This window comes from Plectropomus leopardus, chromosome 21, assembly GCF_026936395.1.
Source record: "Plectropomus leopardus strain MGB_pleo_1.0 chromosome 21, ASM2693639v1, whole genome shotgun sequence".
Classification (NCBI taxonomy): Eukaryota; Metazoa; Chordata; class Actinopteri; order Perciformes; family Serranidae; genus Plectropomus; species Plectropomus leopardus.
This window is the reverse complement of record NC_142196.1, coordinates 18,040,848-18,059,328: the sequence shown is the minus strand read 5'-3', so window position 1 is coordinate 18,059,328 and position 18,481 is coordinate 18,040,848. Positions and strand designations below refer to the sequence as shown.

The 18,481-nt window shown below is 38.5% G+C and overlaps 2 protein-coding genes across 3 annotated transcripts; one reads left to right on the top strand and one right to left on the bottom strand.

Moving 5' to 3' along the window:
* Nucleotides 1–472: 472 nt before the first annotated feature.
* Nucleotides 473–14,541, top strand: nphp3 (nephronophthisis 3). Of its 2 annotated transcripts, none has more exons than XM_088072183.1 (28): nt 473–546; nt 1,541–1,916; nt 2,854–2,979; nt 3,065–3,215; nt 3,370–3,522; nt 4,653–4,786; nt 4,890–5,050; nt 5,144–5,300; nt 5,595–5,669; nt 5,771–5,941; nt 6,046–6,149; nt 6,848–6,962; nt 7,062–7,205; nt 7,311–7,408; nt 7,607–7,709; nt 7,846–7,928; nt 8,573–8,708; nt 8,982–9,146; nt 9,286–9,380; nt 9,479–9,601; nt 9,686–9,875; nt 10,357–10,598; nt 10,770–10,845; nt 10,935–11,062; nt 11,232–11,472; nt 11,579–11,704; nt 11,830–11,945; nt 12,725–14,541. In XM_088072183.1, the coding sequence occupies exons 1-28, from the start codon at nt 494–496 to the stop codon at nt 12,891–12,893; spliced, it is 4,011 nt and encodes a 1,336-aa protein (XP_087928309.1). In that variant the 5' UTR covers nt 473–493; the 3' UTR covers nt 12,894–14,541. The 2 variants fall into 2 exon arrangements, with proteins under 2 accessions (XP_087928309.1, XP_087928308.1); XM_088072182.1 differs by having other exon boundaries at nt 8,570–8,708.
* uba5 (ubiquitin-like modifier activating enzyme 5) lies at nt 14,501–18,326 on the bottom strand. Its single transcript, XM_042510412.2, has 12 exons — nt 18,008–18,326; nt 17,812–17,857; nt 17,205–17,294; nt 16,983–17,092; nt 16,815–16,901; nt 16,639–16,723; nt 16,451–16,555; nt 16,220–16,347; nt 15,986–16,121; nt 15,769–15,847; nt 15,547–15,653; nt 14,501–15,062 (listed from the first exon to the last, which is right to left on the bottom strand). Exons 1-12 carry the CDS (start codon nt 18,169–18,171, stop codon nt 14,985–14,987), a joined length of 1,215 nt encoding a protein of 404 aa, XP_042366346.2. The 5' UTR covers nt 18,172–18,326; the 3' UTR covers nt 14,501–14,984.
* Between the last annotated feature and the right edge of the window lie 155 nt (nt 18,327–18,481).

The following is an 18,481-nucleotide window of genomic DNA, read 5'->3' as shown; positions in this document are numbered from 1 at the left end:
TCAACCTCAACCAATCACAACATAAACCCCTACTTTTGCATTAATTAAAGTAATAATAATCTAATTTTATGATATATGATGATCATTTACACAATTATATGATATGATATATGATACTAGATTAAATAGCAAAAGGGGATTTTTTATGCATTGAGTGGCCTACTTTTTAATTTTTAGTTTTTAATACTTTAAGTTAGGTACATTTTTCTGATTATTTTGCTTAAATTAATTTTTCAATGCAGGATCTAACTTGTAACAGAGTATATTCACAATGTTGTTGTTTTTCACCACTGCACAAATTGCCTCGAAAAATAGCCTGTAAGTCTAAAACTACGATTATCAATAACTTATTACTATAATATAATAATAGCATAATATTTGAACTATTACAAGATTCAATGGCACAAATTATCCGAAATATGACCTTTGCAGTATCTGTCAGGTGTTTCAACAGAATTGACTTTTGCTCAGTTTGACTTGTGCGGGCACCCGTATGATCGACTTGTTACCAAGGCAGCCAGGAAGAAGCTGTGGAGGGAGCGGGCGGTGAGTGTTTTCTTGTTTGTTTATGTAGATTCTGTGTTTTCACCAAGACCTGGGGTTTTAGTCGTTAGTCTATCGAAAACTAGAATAGGTACAGAAGTTATACTATCATTCTTTTAGTCTCTACATCAAAAAATATCGCTTCGAGCGTGTTGAGCAGTGATTTCGGAGTTGTCATGCTAGCTAACCGAGTAAAAAGACAAGCTAATGATAACTGCAAAAACTTTAAGGCGCCTTTTAGCTGCTGGAGGCGCTACTCTAAAAATACAACGGTGGTCTGAGCTGTTGCTTTTGTAGAAAGTTAGCGTTATGGCTGCAACCATACATTGACAAGCTGTTTTGTGTTTGAGATACAGCGCGGAGAAAACAAATGCTAGTCCCAAACATTTCCACTGCCCTAGATCGCTAATATTCAACTTATGTACCCGCGGGTCAACCACTTTCTAATTCACAGTAAGAATAAAGTGATTCACTCTGGGTATTGTTTTGCACTTGTATACTTAAGATGCCAAAATCCCAAAAAACAATGTCAAAAAGTGCCAGTGGAGTATCATCCACACCCTTTGACAAAGATCCTAGCTGAGCCCCTAATATCCTAAATTCTTAAATTCGAGAAACGTCTTTAAATCCACAAAATGTCCTTAAATCCTAGAAACATTATAAAATCTGTGAAATGCCCTAAAATCCTTGAAATGTCCTGATCTCCCAGAAATGTCCTAAGATTCACAAAAAAATCGTAAAATCCGAGAAATGTCCTAAAATCTAAATCTCTTAAAATCTACAATCCTAGAAATGTACGGAAATCTGAGAAATGTCCTAAAGGTAGAGAAATGTCCTAAAATCCTAGAAGTGTCCTAAAATCCTAGAAACATAGATGCCTCTGGCCTCCTGTCATTTTGCAAAAGTGGCCCCCAAGCAAAGCAAGTTGAACATCCCTGGCCTAGGTACTCTTCAAAATGTTTTAATATGCATCCCTTTCCTGTCTGTCATCACACAGCAGCAGCTATGGATCTCCAAAAAGGCTGAGTGATTTTTTACAGGCTGCCACAATGGGCACAGCATCCTCTCTGGTCAGCCCAGGTGAGGTAATTGAGGATGGGTATGGAGGTGAAGGAGGGGAAGCCTGTGAGATCCCAGTGGAGGTGAAGCCCAAAGCTCGACTCCTGCGCAGTTCTTTCCGCAGAGGCCCTCGAGTGATTGGGGCCAGTTTCAAATCCACAGGCTCTGTGGATCTGGAGTATGCAGCTGAGTACGAAAGACTCCGTAAAGAGTATGAAATATTTCGTGTCAGCAAGAATAACGAGATTTCATCCATGCAAAAGAAGGAGGCCAAGCTGGATGAGGAGAACAAGAGGCTGAGGGCTGAGCTGCAGGTAAACTGAACCACTGAGATCCTGAGATGATCAGCTTATCACAGCACAACCATAAAGGCTGCAAGACTCAGTGATGTAATGTAACAAATTAATACTTTGTTACATTACTTCAATGTGTTTTGGGAGTATTTGTACTTTACTGGAGTTTTTATATTTTTGTCAACTTTCACTTTTACTCCATTACATTTCCTGAATAACATGTATGCTTTTACTCAACTACATTTCCCCTAAGAACCTTAGTTGCTCACTACAAATTAGGGAAGGAAAGAGTGACGGTGGACTAAAGGAACCAGAGGGAAGCAAAAACTGCATTTTGCTCTTCAAATACTTTAAGCTGTAAAAAAGACCTCATATTTTAAAGTGTATGGCTTCATTTTTATGGTACTGTATTTTACAAAGAACCTTTATAATTCTCAAAATTCTGACTGTTTGCTTTCTCATTAACATTATTTACTTTTACTTTCAATACTTAAGTAATTTAATGTCATTGAAATCTGAAGAAAATCTTTGCACGCCTGAATGTTTGACAGGTGCGTCAGAGAAAGGAGGAGGAAAGACACAAAGAAACTCCCACGCACACAGTATGATAATAATTCAACCTGATGAAGGTCTGCTAGACCCACACATCGTTTTTTTCACTCAATAAATACATCAGCAGTAAGCAGGACAGTGTGTGGGAGTTTCTCTTTTTGTAATTTGATATCATAAAATTACTTTTGACACTTAAGTACAGTAAATATCAGACACTTCAATATATTTACTCAATTAATATTCTAACAGGTGACTTTAACTTCTACCAAAGTCATTTTTTGGTAAGATATCTGTACTTTTACTCAAGTGGCTTTCAGGTACTTTATTCACCACTGGCAACTTTTAGGGTTTGTGGATGTTGTATCAGTTCTTATAAGGATCTTCATTATTCTCTGTGTGACAACAGGCTCTGCAGAAGACCTACCAGAAAATCCTCAGAGAAAAAGAGAGCGCCCTTGAGGCAAAATACCAAGCTATGGAGAGAGCTGCCACCTTTGAGCACGACAGGGACAAAGTAAAACGACAGTTTAAGGTAAACCTCAAAGCGTGTCACCGTGAAGAATTCTAGTCAGAAATCGCTATTATAACCCTAATACAACCGGCTAAATGACCACCAGATTTTCCGGGAGACTAAAGAAAAAGAGATTCAGGATCTCCTGCGGGCCAAGAGGGACTTGGAGGCCAAATTGCAACAGTTGCAGGCTCAGGGCATCCAAGTCTATGACCCCAATGATTCTGACTCAGATGACAATCAAACCACGGTCACTGGTAAGAAACAGAAATCCATGCTATGTTAGGACCTTTTTCTTTGTTTTATTCATTCATCCATCCTTTTAGTACACATTTTCCTGGAGAATGCAAAATGTTTCATGTGATAAAATCTTCAAAAGTATCCTATTATATATTCACTGTACGGCTTAAGCTGCAGGGACACAGTGTGAGTACTGGTCTGGTGGTGTGCTGGGAAGTGAGCCCTCTATGGGTAGCATGATGCAGTTGCAACAGACCTTCCGGGGACCGGAGTTTGCCCACAGCTTGATAGATGTGGAGGGACCCTTTGCAAATGTGAGCAGAGGTAAGTGAACCTCAGCAGGTCTTCAGAAAGAAGGAACACATGATCATACTGACTGTAGACAATGCAGAAGTTGCCAAACATGCCCATGGTCATACTACTCTGATGCTAGAAAAATAATACTTTCCTACATACTTTTTAGCCCTTTGAAAAGCTGGATCGACATCACTTTTTTGTGTTGCGTTCAGATGCCTTTCACAAGCATTTAAACCTTTGAAACCTTTTTTTTCATTAATATTTTATTGAACTTTTATTATACAAGCAATGTAACCTATGGTCAGTAAATCAAGTAACTCATATACATAAAAACAATAAAAATGAAATAAAATAATAATGATATTTATTAAAAGTTACATTTAAAAAAAGTACGTAATTCAATACATAGATATGCACCAAAATCTACTCTGACCAACAAGCAGCTCATTAGCTCTTAAACATCCAAAAAGTGTTTCAGTGAATTTCATGCACATGGTGTACAATTTACTTCAAGATCTGTCCAAGTACTCCAAGTTGCCTCTTCACTTTGCCACATATTTCTCACCAAAACTTGCTTGAAATCTATTTGGGAAAACATGGCTAAAAAGGCAATGCAGTGTCCCGCAAATTGCAGGGAATTTGATAGAGCTGACGAGGAAATGGGCTGAAAGTATTAGTATTAGTAAAAACAATAGAGAGAAAAAGACATAGAGATAAAAAATAATAATTATTTAATTATAACTATATATTTAAGTTTAATTAGATTGACCTGTTTAGCACCTTTTGAGTTCTTCCCTTGTTTTTATTTTATTCTAATTTACCTTTTTTGGGTTGGCTAATTTTCAGGTAATTTTCTTGTAACTTTCTTATAAATTCTTGCTAATTTTAGGTAATTAGTTGCTCATTGCCTTACACGTTTTTGAAAAAAAAAAGCCAATTTGCTCAGGTTTCAAGGGGTTAATAATAATAATAATAATAATAATAATATTAATAATAATAATAATAATACATTTTATTTATAGAGCAAAGTCAGCTAAAGTCAGTAAAATAGGTGTATATTTCTGTTTGTATATGAATAGTTTTTGAAGTGTGTATTCATTTATCTCTTCTTTTGTTTGTTTTGCTTTTTTTTTTTCATTTGCGTGTATTTGTGTCAGATGACTGGGATGCTGCAGTGGCCAGTCTGCTTCAGGTCTCCCCTCATGTTCCCCAAGCCTTATGGAGTAATACAGTGCGCTGCTACCTGATCTTTACCCAGGAGACCAAAGCTGAGCTGGATGTCTTTATCAAGGTTGGTTAAATGGGCAATGTAAGTCAACAAACTGTAAATATTCTGGTAGAAGACTGACATAAATCCTTGTGTTGTAAATCTTTGCTTCATGTTTTCATTGCAGAAACACTCACCTGCGTTACGAAGAATGTGCGAGGGTCTAGGTCATTTCTACCTGAATGTTTGCTTCCCAGAGGAGACTGCTGCCTCATACGCTGTGGAGCGCAAGCAGGAGATTGAAAGGAGCTCTGTGTGTGTGCTTCTTGTCAAATCCACTGTCACTAAGTACGTTTCCTCACTAGGATATCCCACGTACCTTAAACTGCACATTATTGATATTGTTAATTTATAAGGAATTTTTATAATGTATGTGTTCAGCTCTATGGTGGAGGATTGTGAGGAGGCGTTTGTGAAGAATCCAGATGGCCATCCACTGGTGCTCTACCTCAGGACTGAAGAAGATCGCAGTTTGACTGGCCCCACCAGGCAACTGCTAGAAAGGGTCAATGCTGCAGACAAGGCTGCTAAAGTCAAGGTTTGTGTAATGAACAAGGCAAAGCAGGACACAGGGGATAATTGCATATTTCATAAAGTATCCAATGTATATTCTGGAAATGGTTATGACTTTTATTCTCATGACAATATGCATATGCTTTTTGATAAATAGTCGTTATTGTCCAGATTAGTTTCACTTTGTGTGACTACACTATTAACTGAGCAAAAAGCAGAAGTTGTGCGTTTATTGCCTCTGAAAGTTGACATTCTGTATTTTCTGGGTTGCTAGATGTAACACAGTGCTTGTGTGTGCATGTTTTTAACATTAACCCAGGTGGTTGATCATAGTGGTTCTGCAGAGGAGGGAGCTGACCTCATCTTTTCTCAACTGGAGAGAGTCATCAAACAGGTACAGACTGGCAGCAACATCAGTCTTTTGCTAAGTGATGTATGTCCATCCCTCATGTCCCTGACAGCTTTTTAACTTCCACTTCTACCCTCTCCATGTAGGAGTTGCTGGGTCTTGAAGGAGCTGATGTGGACTCTAAGGACTCTGGGATGGAGGAGGGACGTGAGGAAGACTCTGGAGATGTGCTGTGGGACCTGCATGATGAGCAGGAACAGATAGAGTCTTACCAGCAGGCCTGTAGCAGCACCACCTCCCAGTTGGGCTTTCAGAAGGTAGAGGGCAAATATTTTTTTTAAGCTTTCTGTATCTTCTCTTCCACTTTGATATTTGTTGTTTAATCTTTCTAAGGTTGAGTTGTATTTGATGTCCTCCTCAGTATATAGACCGTTTGAATGACATGATAGCAGCTCCTCCTCCCACTCCCCCTCTGCTGGTCTCTGGTGGTCCAGGCTCAGGAAAATCTCTCCTTCTCTCCAAATGGTGAGAACTGATTGATTCAGTTTCAGTTTTGTCCCTTTATTTGTGGACTCAGACTATTGGACAACTATTGTGAAATTAAAGTTATTCCCCCAATTTAACACTTTCAGTTCCTGTTTTAATAATTTTGCATTTTTCTGTAGAGCTGCAAAGATTTATCGGTTAACTGTCAGTAATTAAATTAATTGGCAACTAAGTTGATAGATTAATGGATTCATTTTTCAGCAAAAAAAGTAAAAGTTCTTTGACTCCAGCTTCTTAAATGTGAATATTTTTTAGTTTCTTTACTCCTTTATGACAGCAAACTGAATATCTTTTGGTTGTGGACAAAGTAAGACATTTGTGGACACTTACCTGAGCTTTGGGAAACACCAATAAACGTTTCTTAGCATTCTCAGACATTTTATAGCTCAAACAACTAATTGATTAATTGACAAAATAATCATCAGATTAACCAACTCTGAAAGTAATCGTAAGTTGCAGCCCTACTATACTTAGCATATTAGCCCTATTATAAAGGTACAAAACAATTTTAACATTACTCTGTGAAAGATGTTTTCAGAAAAATGCATCTTGTTTTTATATTATACTGTAAGTCATAATGAAAGGGGGGGTCAGTTCTTTTTAATGGTGAAATATGACTTCATGAAACAGGACATTTTGTGCAGTTTGTCTAATCTTTGTCCTTTAATCCTTCTCAGGATCGAGCAGCAGCAGAAGCAGTCCCCCAACACCTTGTTCCTTTATCATTTTGTTGGTCGACCACTTTCCACAAGCTCAGAGCCGGTTCTCATTATCAAACGCCTCACAGTCAAAGTAAGGGGTCTCTCTCAGTGCAGTGGCTCTTCTGAAGGTAAACTTACAGTGAAAACACTCATATTTGTGGGAATGTGTTTTCTGTCTGTCGTCACATAGCTGCTGCAGCACTTCTGGTCCATTTCTGGCTTGTCCATGGAGCCCAGTAAGATCTTAGAGGAGTTTCCCCGCTGGCTTGAAAGACTGTCAGCACGCCATCAAGGAAACATCATCATCATTATTGACTCCATTGACCAAATACAGGTACGTCTCATCTCTGCTTTAACCAAAATTAGATGTAAGCTGTTGACAATTTTTTCCCCACCATTGCTCTTGTAACTCAACAGTTTTTTTCTCATTTTTTCTCAGCAAGCAGAAAGACACATGAAGTGGCTGATTGACCCTCTCCCTGTCAATGTCAGAGTGGTGGTGTCTGTCAATGTAGAGACGTGTCCTCAAGCCTGGAGGTGATACACACACACACACACACACACACACACACACACACACACACACACCTTGAAGTCAAAATAGCTTTGTCAATGTACTGTAAATGTGTTGTAGTGGTGCAAAATGCTAAATATTTATTTTACTTGCATTGGTATACATTTTCAAATTTGCTCTGAAGTGTTTCCATTTCTAATTCAGTGACCATGTCTGTTTAGGTTATGGCCGACACTCCACTTAGACCCACTGAGTCCCAGAGAGGTCAGGAGTGTTGTTAATGTGGAGTGCCAGAGCATGGATCTTAAATTTGCCAAGGACCAGGTCAGTTATCATCAAACCATTACCTGGCTTAAAAGTCTTAAGAGATTTGAAAGTGTGGAGAGACATTTTGAATCATTAGCAGCTATATGTATGTTTTTTGACAGAAGGCCATAGTTGTTGTATTATTTTTTTCCAGGAGAAGAAGCTGGAAAGGCACTGTCGCTCTGCATCTACCTGCAATGCATTGTATGTCACACTCCTGGCAAGAATGATCATCAGGTAAGCCACTTCTGGTCTCAGACTTCTAGATGTGTTGACCATCAAAGAAAATGATCTCTTATTCTCATCCAGCATGACCAGATCACAGGATCAGATACAAACTCAGTTACTTGACTGTTTGAAATATGTTTATAGGTCTGTCTGCCTTTTTTATTGTCCTTTTAAAGCAGAAACAGTTCACTTAACTACATGTTTTGAATATTTTTACCACTTGCTACAAAAAACTTGCTCTCATTATTACAATAAAACGTATATATTGGTAAGGTTGTATGTGACTTGATTCAAAGAACTTTTGATGAAGCTTCCACATTGGCCTTAAACGTGGATTATCTCGGTTAAAATTGGTCTACACCTCTCATAGGTGCAGTGTGTAGGATTTAATGGTATCGAGCAGTTAGGCTGCAGATGCAACTGACTGAATACCCGATCCCTTTGTAGATATGAAGAGCTCATTCTGACTTCTAAGATAATGAAAACCAAAATGATTCTTAGCTGCAGGTGATTATACACGAATAAAAACATACCTAGAATTATTATAATCCATTTCTGCCACAGATCCCCCTAAATTCTTCTCTGAGTTTATGTCTACATTTTTAAGATTGTGTTTATTGGTTTATATGTTGTGTTGTGGTACTACACAGCAGCACATCACGCTGGTCGCTGGAGAAGAGCCTGGAGCAGTGTCTACAGTGTCAGGACACCATGTCACTCTACCGTCTGGCACTCAAGATGACGCTGAACTCCCTCAACACAGACAGAGAGCGACATGTCATGAGAGAGGTGACCCGTGTTCAGACAAAATAACTTCTCTCTTAAAAGTTTTGTCACGATTATTGGTTTTAATAGCAAGTTTGTTCTGCAAACCTACTTTATTTTATTGTGCTTTATGATACTGTCCACATTTCCTTTTGATTAGGAAGAAAAAAGAGATTTTTTTTAATTTATTGTCTGTCTGATTTACTTTGGCCTCACAGGGACTCACATAAACACTCAGGGTTTATGTTTTTCTCTACATAGCAGAGGAATATATGCTTGTCCTTTGTCTCTTTTTAGATACTGTGCCTTGTATGTGCCAGCCATAATGGCGTGAGCGAATCAGAGGTACTAGATCTTTTCCCCGAGCTGGAGTTGCCTGTCCTGTCCTCTCTGCTTTACCGTCTGAGCAGACTCTGCATAGTAACGCTCCGTTGTGGACTCATCAGGTTTCAACACCTGCAGGTAACCGGGCTTTGGTCAGTAGAATATTATACACAACACACGGACAAAGTCGTTAAAAATATTTATGAAATTTAGAGGTCAAAAAAATATATGAACAGACAATAATGAAGTTTTTGTCTGTAAATGTGTTTTTTTTCAGGCTTGGGAAGCTGTGAGATTGGAGTTCCTGGGTGGAGGAAGTAGCTCTGCTGCTTACAGAGAGAAACTCATACAGTACTTCAGTCAGCAACTCAGGTACATGAGAGTAGTTATCTTCCCCTCAAACAACACCACTCACAGTCTTCTGTCAGTACAACTCATGTCATTGTGGTTGTGCGTTGGTGTGTGTGTAGCCAGGACCGTGTGACGTGGCGTGTCGCAGATGAGCTGCCCTGGCTGCTCCAACAGCAGGAGGACAGGACGAAACTACAGCTTAGCCTCCTAAACCTGTTCGTCTCACAAAACCTCTACAAGAGGTACAAATCATGCACACACACAAGCCGATATAGAATAGTCACATTGATTTAGTCTTAAGGTGTGTGTTGTGTGCTTTTTTTCAGGGGTCATTTCTCTGAACTGCTGGCCTATTGGCAATATGTGGGCAAAGACAAAAGCTCCATGGCTACTGAGTACTTTGACTCTCTGAAACATTATGAGAAGAGCTGTGAGAGCGAAGACAGCATGACCAAGTTGGCAAACTTGTATGAGACGTTGGGACGTTTCCTCAAAGACCTTGGTCTCCCTAGTCAGGTAGTATACATGGTTGCAATATTTTAAATAGTATTGAAGAGTTGTAGCTTTGAATAACTAAAATAACATGTTTATTGTTTACAATGCATTAGTTTTCTGCCTCCTTTGTGTCTTTTTTCTTTAATTTGCTTTTATAGCCTAAATAAGTGTCCTTTTATATTTTTCTGTTCTTTGTTAGGAAAGTACAGAAGCATTACGTATTCATTTGAGAAAAAAATATTTGCCTAGTTTTTCTGAATAAATGATTTTACAATATTGAAAAAAGTTTTCATGAAAAAATTGTACTATCTTCTCTTGAGTTAATAAAATAAAAATCTCAATTCTTGTTTTTTTTCCTCATGAAAATGTTTCTCGCAATTCTGAGATAAAAATCTAATTAATTCAGAAAAACAGGGCAGATTTTTTTTCAAGCGAGTTGTGCTTCCGTAGAAAGTGCAAATATTAACAATGCCCATGTTTTTGATTCTGTCTGTTTTTCAAGGCCGTAGCACCTTTACAAAGGTCCCTTGAGATAAGGGAGACAGCTTTGGACCCAGACCATCCCAGCGTAGCTCGTTCCCTACACCAGCTGGCCGGAGTTTATGTTCAGTGGAAGAAGTATGGCAACGCTGAGCAGCTGTACAAGCAGGCCCTGGAGATAAGTGAGAACGCCTACGGTGTTGAACATGCCAGCGTAGCACGAGAGCTGGAGTCCCTCGCCATGCTCTACCAGAAACAAAACAAGTAAATGGCTCTCTCTTGGTGTTGGTATGCACGCTGTTACTGGTTGTTCCTGCCAGGCAATGTTTGCAAAGAGGCATCACACCTGTGTTAATGATCTTATAACACTCAGTGAAGATCAGGATTCCATTTAAAACACATTTAATGGCTTACACCTGGCATCTTTACAATCAGGTACGAACAAGCAGAGAAACTCAGGAAGAGGTCAGTGAAGATCCGACAGAAGACCGCTCGCCAGAAAGGTCATATGGTAAGCATGTTTCAGAGATACCCACATGCTTGGTCATCCTCACTTCATCCGTCATATTGTACAGGCCTTTTGTCGAATCCTCTTTTCAGTACGGCTTCACTTTGTTGAGGCGCAGAGCTCTACAGCTGGAGGAGCTGACCCTGGGGAAAGACTCTGCAGACTCTGCCAAGACACTTAATGAGCTGGGCGTCCTGTACTATCTCCAAAACAACCTGGAGTAAGGCACATGTGTTGCAGCTGTCATGCACACAGACAAAGACATGTATCACTCTCTGCATTGTACATAATGCATAATTTGTGTTTCCCTCAAAATGCTCGTTCTGACTCTTTAAGTCTTAATTTGTGTCCACCAACATATGTAAAATCCTTCTCTTTGCCCCCACCAGTGCAGCCAAAATATTCTTGACCCGCTCTCTGGAGATGCGTCAGCGTGTCCTCGGCCCAGATCACCCAGACTGCGCTCAGTCCCTCAACAACTTGGCTGCACTGCATACAGAGAGGAGGGAGTATGAGACGGCTGAGGACATGTATGAGAGGGCGTTAGACATCCGCAAGAGAGCCTTGTCTCCAGATCACCCCTCACTGGCATACACACTTAAACACCTGGCCATGCTCTATAAACGCAGAGTGAGACACGTGTTGACACTGAAAGTTTAACATTGCATCTGTTGAACAACTCATTGTGTGTTTGTCCTCGGCTGAGATCTGATTTAAAGATGTGTGTGTTGTACAGGGGAAGCTGGAGAAGGCTGTGCCACTGTATGAGCTGTCTCTGGAAATCAGGGAAAAAAGTTTTGGGCCCAAACACCCCAGCGTGGCCACAGCACTGGTCAACCTGGCTGTAATCTACTGCCAACTAGTGAGTTCAGTCTATACCACATATTTCTGACATTAGGTATTTGATTTTATTTGTTATGAGCATGTGAAACTGTATTTTAGGCTGTGTAGATCACAGCTAACAGCGAATTTCTTTGTCTGTTGTAGAAGAAGCACAGCGATGCTCTGCCTCTTTATGAAAGAGCGCTCAAAGTGTACGAGGATAGTTTAGGGCGCTCACACCCACGTGTTGGAGAGACCCTGAAAAACCTGGCTGTGCTAAGGTAAAGTAGTTGAGTTTGTACTGAAGCATATGAGATAATTATTTCAGATTTTAAAAAATATTTTCATGAAAAAGTCTGCTATTTTGCTGAGTTGACGAAATTATCTCAGAAGTATGAGAGACGTTATCATGGAAAAAAATTTGATTTGTTTTTCTGAATGAGCAATATTTTTAGAGAGCTACTGTTTCTAAAATCTAATTTGTATATTGTGGAAAAATTGGTATATTTTTATGCCATGAAGATATCATTTATGCTTACATCATGTAATGTTTACCTATCTGTGTTAAGTTTGTAATCTGAAAAAAGAAAAAGGGTACAACCAAAGATAAGTTCAAGATTCCTATCTCAGAATTCAGAGAAACGTTTTTGTGATAAAAAATTTAGCTCGTTTTTCTAAATTAAAGAGATTATATCAGAATTCAGATGAATTTTTTCATGAAAAAAACTGCAGTTTTTCTGAATTAAAAACTTATCTCAGAGCTATATAGTAAGTTTTCACAGAAAACAGTTCTGTTTTTATGAATTAACTAGATAATGCAAAATTATCTTCTTTTTTTAATTAACTGGGTAATCTTGTTAATTCAGAATAAAAAGCTTTTTCCCCCCATGAAAACTTTTCTCAGAAGTCTTTGTTAATAATTGTATTACCTCAAAAAAGAGTTTTCTTCCCTTCCGTTAGTTTGCATTTAACATTTGGCTAATAACCAGTTTAGTCATGAATGGTGTACTACATTTAAAATAATTTTTCTAACTCGTTTTTAATTCCTTTTTGTAAATAGCTATGAAGAGGGTGACTTCGAGAAGGCAGCAGAACTTTACAAACGTGCAATGGAGATAAAGGAGGCGGAGCCATCGTTGGTGTGTGGGAACGCCCCGTCCCGACACTCCTCCAGTGGAGACACATTCAGTCTGCGAGGACCTGCTCCCCTCCCACATGCCCCGAGGTGACTCAGTTATATACACAGAACAGTACAGGCTGTTGACGGCTCTAACTACCATATAATTACAAAAACATCAGACCTCATGGTTTATTTTTAATAAGGGAACCATTCTGGTCATCACACTGCAACTGTTGTTTAAATGGAGATTTAAGGGTTTGGTCAAATACACTTTACCTGTCAGTATGAATATAAAGTGTACTGAATTAGTCTGTGAAACTTGTGGATGTACCACAAGTATTTATTACTATTTCTAACATTATCATGTGTGCAAGGAGCTTCGTTAAATCTGTCCTCTTTATGGAACTCAGGTTTACAGTTATCATTAATTCAGACTAGGGTTGCAGCAGTATACTGGTTTCAAGGTATACTGTGATATGAAAATTGTCAATTGTCATACCGTATACTTGCGATAATAGGGAAAAAAATGCAACTGGATCGAGAGCCTCACCTTTATTTGCTTATTTTCAAAAGGGAGACTTCTATAAAAAAATAGTTTCAAGCTTCAATTACAATAACAAAACATTTGTTTAACCATGAATGACTCTTCCTCAAAGGATCATTCTGATTTATAATAATAATAATTCTGTAATACTGCAATATCATGTAGCCACAATATTTCTGAGACAATATCTGTTATCATACCTTGAAAATCTCATACCGCTGCAACCATAATTCAGACGCTTTGCTCCTATTGACATTCCTCCCAGTGTACAACAGTAAAACAGCAGTACAGACTCATCTGTTGGCATGGAATGCCATCAAGGTTTGGCATATCATAATTCATAAAACTTAAGTTATGATAACCAGACACACTCTGTACTTTGCAATGTGCAGCAGATAGTACTCTATGCACTTTTTCACTATATATATTTTTCTGAACTAGTGTTACAAGTATGAAGGAAACCCAATGAATTATTCTTTACATTTGATTTTGAATGAATAGTCTGAAGATTTCAGTTAAAAAAGAGATTCTCAAGTTTCTCTTCAGTAGATGAAGTTTGAACTATCAAACACAACTCAGTCTAATCATGCTGTTATCTCTGACGAAAACTGTTTAGACCTCAAACAGATTTGCTGCCAAGTTTACATTCCTGATCATCTGACTGAAAGATTTTAGAGAGCTACTGTCTCAACAATCAAATGTGCATATTGTGAAAACATTGGTGTATTTATATGTGGTGCCATGTATGTTTACCCGCTCTTAAGTATTAAGTACAGTATGTAATCCAAAAAGAGAGTATGTAGAGCCAAAGATTAAGTGTCCACAAAAAATTCTAAACTGGGTACGTGAGAAGACATCACCTCTGGTGCTGATTTTATGCTGTGTTTATGCAAAACTAAAAATCTGTACATTTATTCATTAAAAAAGGATTTTAAGGGATTTGCCAAAAACCATTCTAGTGCCTCGGTGTCCAAGTCCAAGAACAATAAATGATTGGTCTTCTTTTAAATGTACTGACAAAAGTACCGAAACCTACTGTCTCATTGCCTCAATATAGTGAGGACAAAAGGCTACTTATATGTTTTTATAATATCACATATTCATGTAATTAAAATCTGTAAAAGCTGTACAGGATCCAAAAAAAAAAAATCACAGCCAATATATTGAGAGGATTGTATGCGATCTAATAAATACTTTATTGTGACAAATTAAACATTATTTGATTGTTTAAATCTGTTGCAGAAGTTGTTTCCTTAAAGCTGAATCATGGATGTATACATTAAAAGGCAGGGACACTCATTTACTGATCAAAACCGTAGAAAATACACATTGCGATACATGTTAATGCACTAACAGTGATATTATCTTAGGTTCATAGACATTTCATTAGAGACGGTTTCTTCTCCAAGTGCTGAGCGTATTTCCAGTAAGTCAGAGAATTAAACGTTTGAATACTTATGCATTTTTTTGTGTGAAATGTCATTAGAAGCACTTTTCATGCATTTCCGTTCTTTAGATGTTAGTAGAATTCCTCTTGTTTACTTTACGGTAATTGGCGTTTTTATGAGGATGCTTGTTACCAAAGCGAGAGATGGAATAGACGTGAGAAATGGCATGTCTCGTCTGAACAGCAGAGATGCATCTTCACATTTTTGTCTACAACTTTCTCATCTGAGCCATCAAGTCCTCTAAGCTCTCTTCAGTGTCCTCCATCGTCTCCCCACTTAATGTATCCTGGTTCAAACATGAGAAACAACATTATTAGAACTTAGCTGAAGTTATCTTTCAACAGTGAACTATAATTGACATTACTATTATAATTTCAAAAATTCTGATGCTGCATTCTTCAGGTCAGCAATTGTTGCACATACAAGTATTTCAAGTTAGCCTAAACATGTAAAAAATACAATTTAAAATATATATATTTTTCCTCTTATTTTTTCCTCGTTTTGATGCGAGTTTTTCAAATATTTTTTTTCCTTTGGCTCTTTGAGCACCACAAACTGGTGTCATCTAGTGTTATTATATTTTAGATTTATTTTAGAGAAGGCAGAAAAATATCTCTAGGGCTGACATTTCTGCCGCTCGGAAACTCACACCAAAATACTCTAGACTGGTTAAAAGCACTACAGGTAAGAGGAAAAAAATGCCTTTTTTATTATGGGTTGAATGTCCCTTTAAGCCCATTCAAAGCTGCGTTGTGTCACAGAATACTAACCCCAGCTGGAATGGTGTAAGCCACAGTAATGCCTTCTGGGAGGTCAGGCACAGTGCCCGATGCAGCCTGTAACTCCTCATCAGTCACCTCTGAAACCAGCTCAATACCTGCACAGCACAATGGTGAGTGTTAATGCACATAAGGCAGCGTATTGAGTTGTACATCCAGGCAAGTTGTTAAAAATCTGACACTGTTGGCTGGAATAAGTTGTTTGCTGCTCACCCCACTCATTGTCGTCATGGACGACCTCCTCCTCCTCTTTCTGTACGACTTCAACCTTTGGCCGCTCTGCTTCTTTCTTCTAAAGGCAAATATTCATACAGATAGACACTGTTAGCTCTCTCAACTGGTACAGCACAATATAAGAGTCTGTATTTTCCAAATAACAGGGCTTTTTGTAGGTCCCAAATTATAATGCTTGCAAGAAAACCAAACACACCTTGTACTCTTCCTGCTGCCTCCTGCAGTGCCGGTCGTTACACTGGGGGTTGGCTTTCATGGCCATGCTGGGGAAGAAGTCCTGCATGGCGTTGTAGCCAAGATAATAACTGACAGTGCCAAACTTTAACAGATATCTGAAAGAAAAACATATTAATCAATAGTATTTTAACGTAATATACAATCAAAGCTTAACATCTTTGGGTTTCCCACTGGCCATAAAACAGTAACTTACTTAAGGACATTTTGCACCAGGAGGCCTGCGACCACGCCCATTGTTGTTGGTAAGCTGGCGGCACACACACCCTCTCTTTTTAGGGTCTTCTCGTCGATGTTAGCAGCCACAACCAGCGGGGGAGCACACTAACAAAGCACATGACACTGTATTACAATGTGACTACAATTGTTTTTCTCGCCCAGCAATGTTGTTCAAGTATTATTCAAAAAAAGTTGTGTGTGGACATACAGCAAAGCACGCCGTCTCTCCGGGGATGATGAGCTGGATGTGTCCCGATACAGCATTCTCACTGACACCAGACTCCATCCAGATCTGACCTAGCTCATTGCAGGCCTGTGACAAACAACATGAATACAATCTGCAAGAAGGTAACATTTACTCACAGCTCTGCTTTTTTGTGACTGTGCTACACTTACTGTATTGATGGCCATTCTCGCCTCAAAGTTGTCCACACAGCTCAGGAGCAAATCCACCGGCTTCCCCTCTTCCAACCCTCCATAACTGAGATGAAAGAGATTTTTTTTCTGTGAAGGCCTGTACTACTGAGGAGAAAGAAGACTAATACTAGAGACCGGTGAGTAGGAGTTTTCACCTGATTCGCTCCATAAAATGTGTAAAATTGTCCATTGTGGTGATGTTGTAGTTGTGGGTCTCAAATGTCACATCTGGGTTGATGTTTCTGTTGGTTAAATTGAGTCACATTTAAGCAAAAAGGAATCTATTTAGTGGGGAAAGTGGATTATGTTATTCAATAGTATACCTGAGTGTGTGTTCTGCAGCTTCCACTTTACTGAGGCCTGCCTGGTGAGGCTGGAAGAACAGTCTGTTCATATTGGCCAGCTCTACTTTATCGTAGTCAAAGAGGAGCAGCTGAGATGACAAAAAGCATAGATGAGACTGGGGTAAGTACAATTATTAAATCCACTGAACAATATTGGCAAGTAAGGGGCAATGTAGAAGAAATAAAAAAAAAATATATTACCTTACCAATGCCACATCTAGTGAGCATTTCAGCCGTCACACTGCCAACTCCCCCGACACCAACCACAGCTACTGTGAATGTCCTGATTTTCTGTCAACATATTTAAAGGCTCAGGTGTGACTTCTTTTTTTTTTCATGCCAATCAGCAGCTTGGCATGAAATGTTGCAAATTGCCAAAAAAGAAAAAGTAAAAGGTGACAAGAAATTACCTTAACATGGGCTTTTAAAAAAACAGAGCAGGAGAATCATAAAATATTAAATGACTGGTTCAAGAAAACTATATGTTTATTATAATTATATTTTAGATTAGGTTAGAGAAATATATTATTATAACTGTTGTATTTATTACTTTATTTTAGCACTTTTGGGGGGTCATTTCCTGTTTTCAATTATTTTGCTTTCATTTTCTTTCTTATTTCAGGTATTTTCTTTTTTGTAACCATTTACTAATTTCTTCATTTTATTTTATAGTTGCTCATTGCCTTCTTACCATGTTTTCGAAGGAAATCAAACCAATTTGCTCATGTTTCAAAGGGTTAAGGATACCCATGTGAGAGTTTGATCAAACTCAAGTACTACATTTAAAAAGAACCATAAAAAATCATACCTCATAATCATCCACGATGCCCATTCTCTTTAAAGCCATGAGACGACTGCAATGAAAACACAGCTGAGATTATGTTGTGCTCTATGAAGTGCCACCATATGGGATTAGTGAGTCATAAAAGGCGTAGCCTCTCAGCGCTGAAAGCAGTCCTGTCAAAATCTGCCAAAAGATCAAATAATGAAATAAAAAAAATCACCTGTACGGGTTGGAATCCACAACTTCGGCGCTCATTTTGTCAATTTTCGGTCTGTATTGATCCTGGTTTTGAGCATCCTCCACGGCACACTGCCTCTGCTTACACTTTATCAATTCATTCTCCAACTCTCTGACGCGCAGCTTCAGTTCCTCCACCGTCGCCATCACCAAAACAAATGTCGCTAATCAATGCGAACACAATATTGATGGTATTTTTATGATAACAATGAAGAAAATGAACTATTTAGACGGCTAAATCGGAGCGGAAAGTACACGTCTTCACAAGTCCAATCAGCTGTCAGGATGTGCGTTCAAGTAAACATGTCCGTGTAGAAAACGAGAACAAATGTTTAAAAAAAATCATAAATTATTAGTGGATTATATCAGCTCTATTAAACCATACTATTTGTCTGTTTGCATATTTACTTATATTTTTTAACTGACGAATTTAAAGAAGATATCACAATAAATACTA

Coding starts and splice junctions, on each gene's coding strand:
- nphp3 (XM_088072182.1), top strand. CDS start 494: ATGATCGACTTGTTACCAAGGCAGCCAGGAAGAAGCTGTGGAGGGAGC. Junction 3,523..4,652: donor CTTTGCAAATGTGAGCAGAG/GTAAGTGAACCT, acceptor TATTTGTGTCAG/ATGACTGGGATGCTGCAGTG. Junction 11,473..11,578: donor CCATGCTCTATAAACGCAGA/GTGAGACACGTG, acceptor TGTGTTGTACAG/GGGAAGCTGGAGAAGGCTGT.
- uba5 (XM_042510412.2), bottom strand. CDS start 18,171: ATGGCGACGGTGGAGGAACTGAAGCTGCGCGTCAGAGAGTTGGAGAAT. Junction 16,724..16,814: donor CATTTTATGGAGCGAATCAG/GTGAAAACTCCT, acceptor CTTTCATCTCAG/TTATGGAGGGTTGGAAGAGG. Junction 16,122..16,219: donor CTGGTGCAAAATGTCCTTAA/GTAAGTTACTGT, acceptor TTTTTCTTTCAG/ATATCTGTTAAAGTTTGGCA.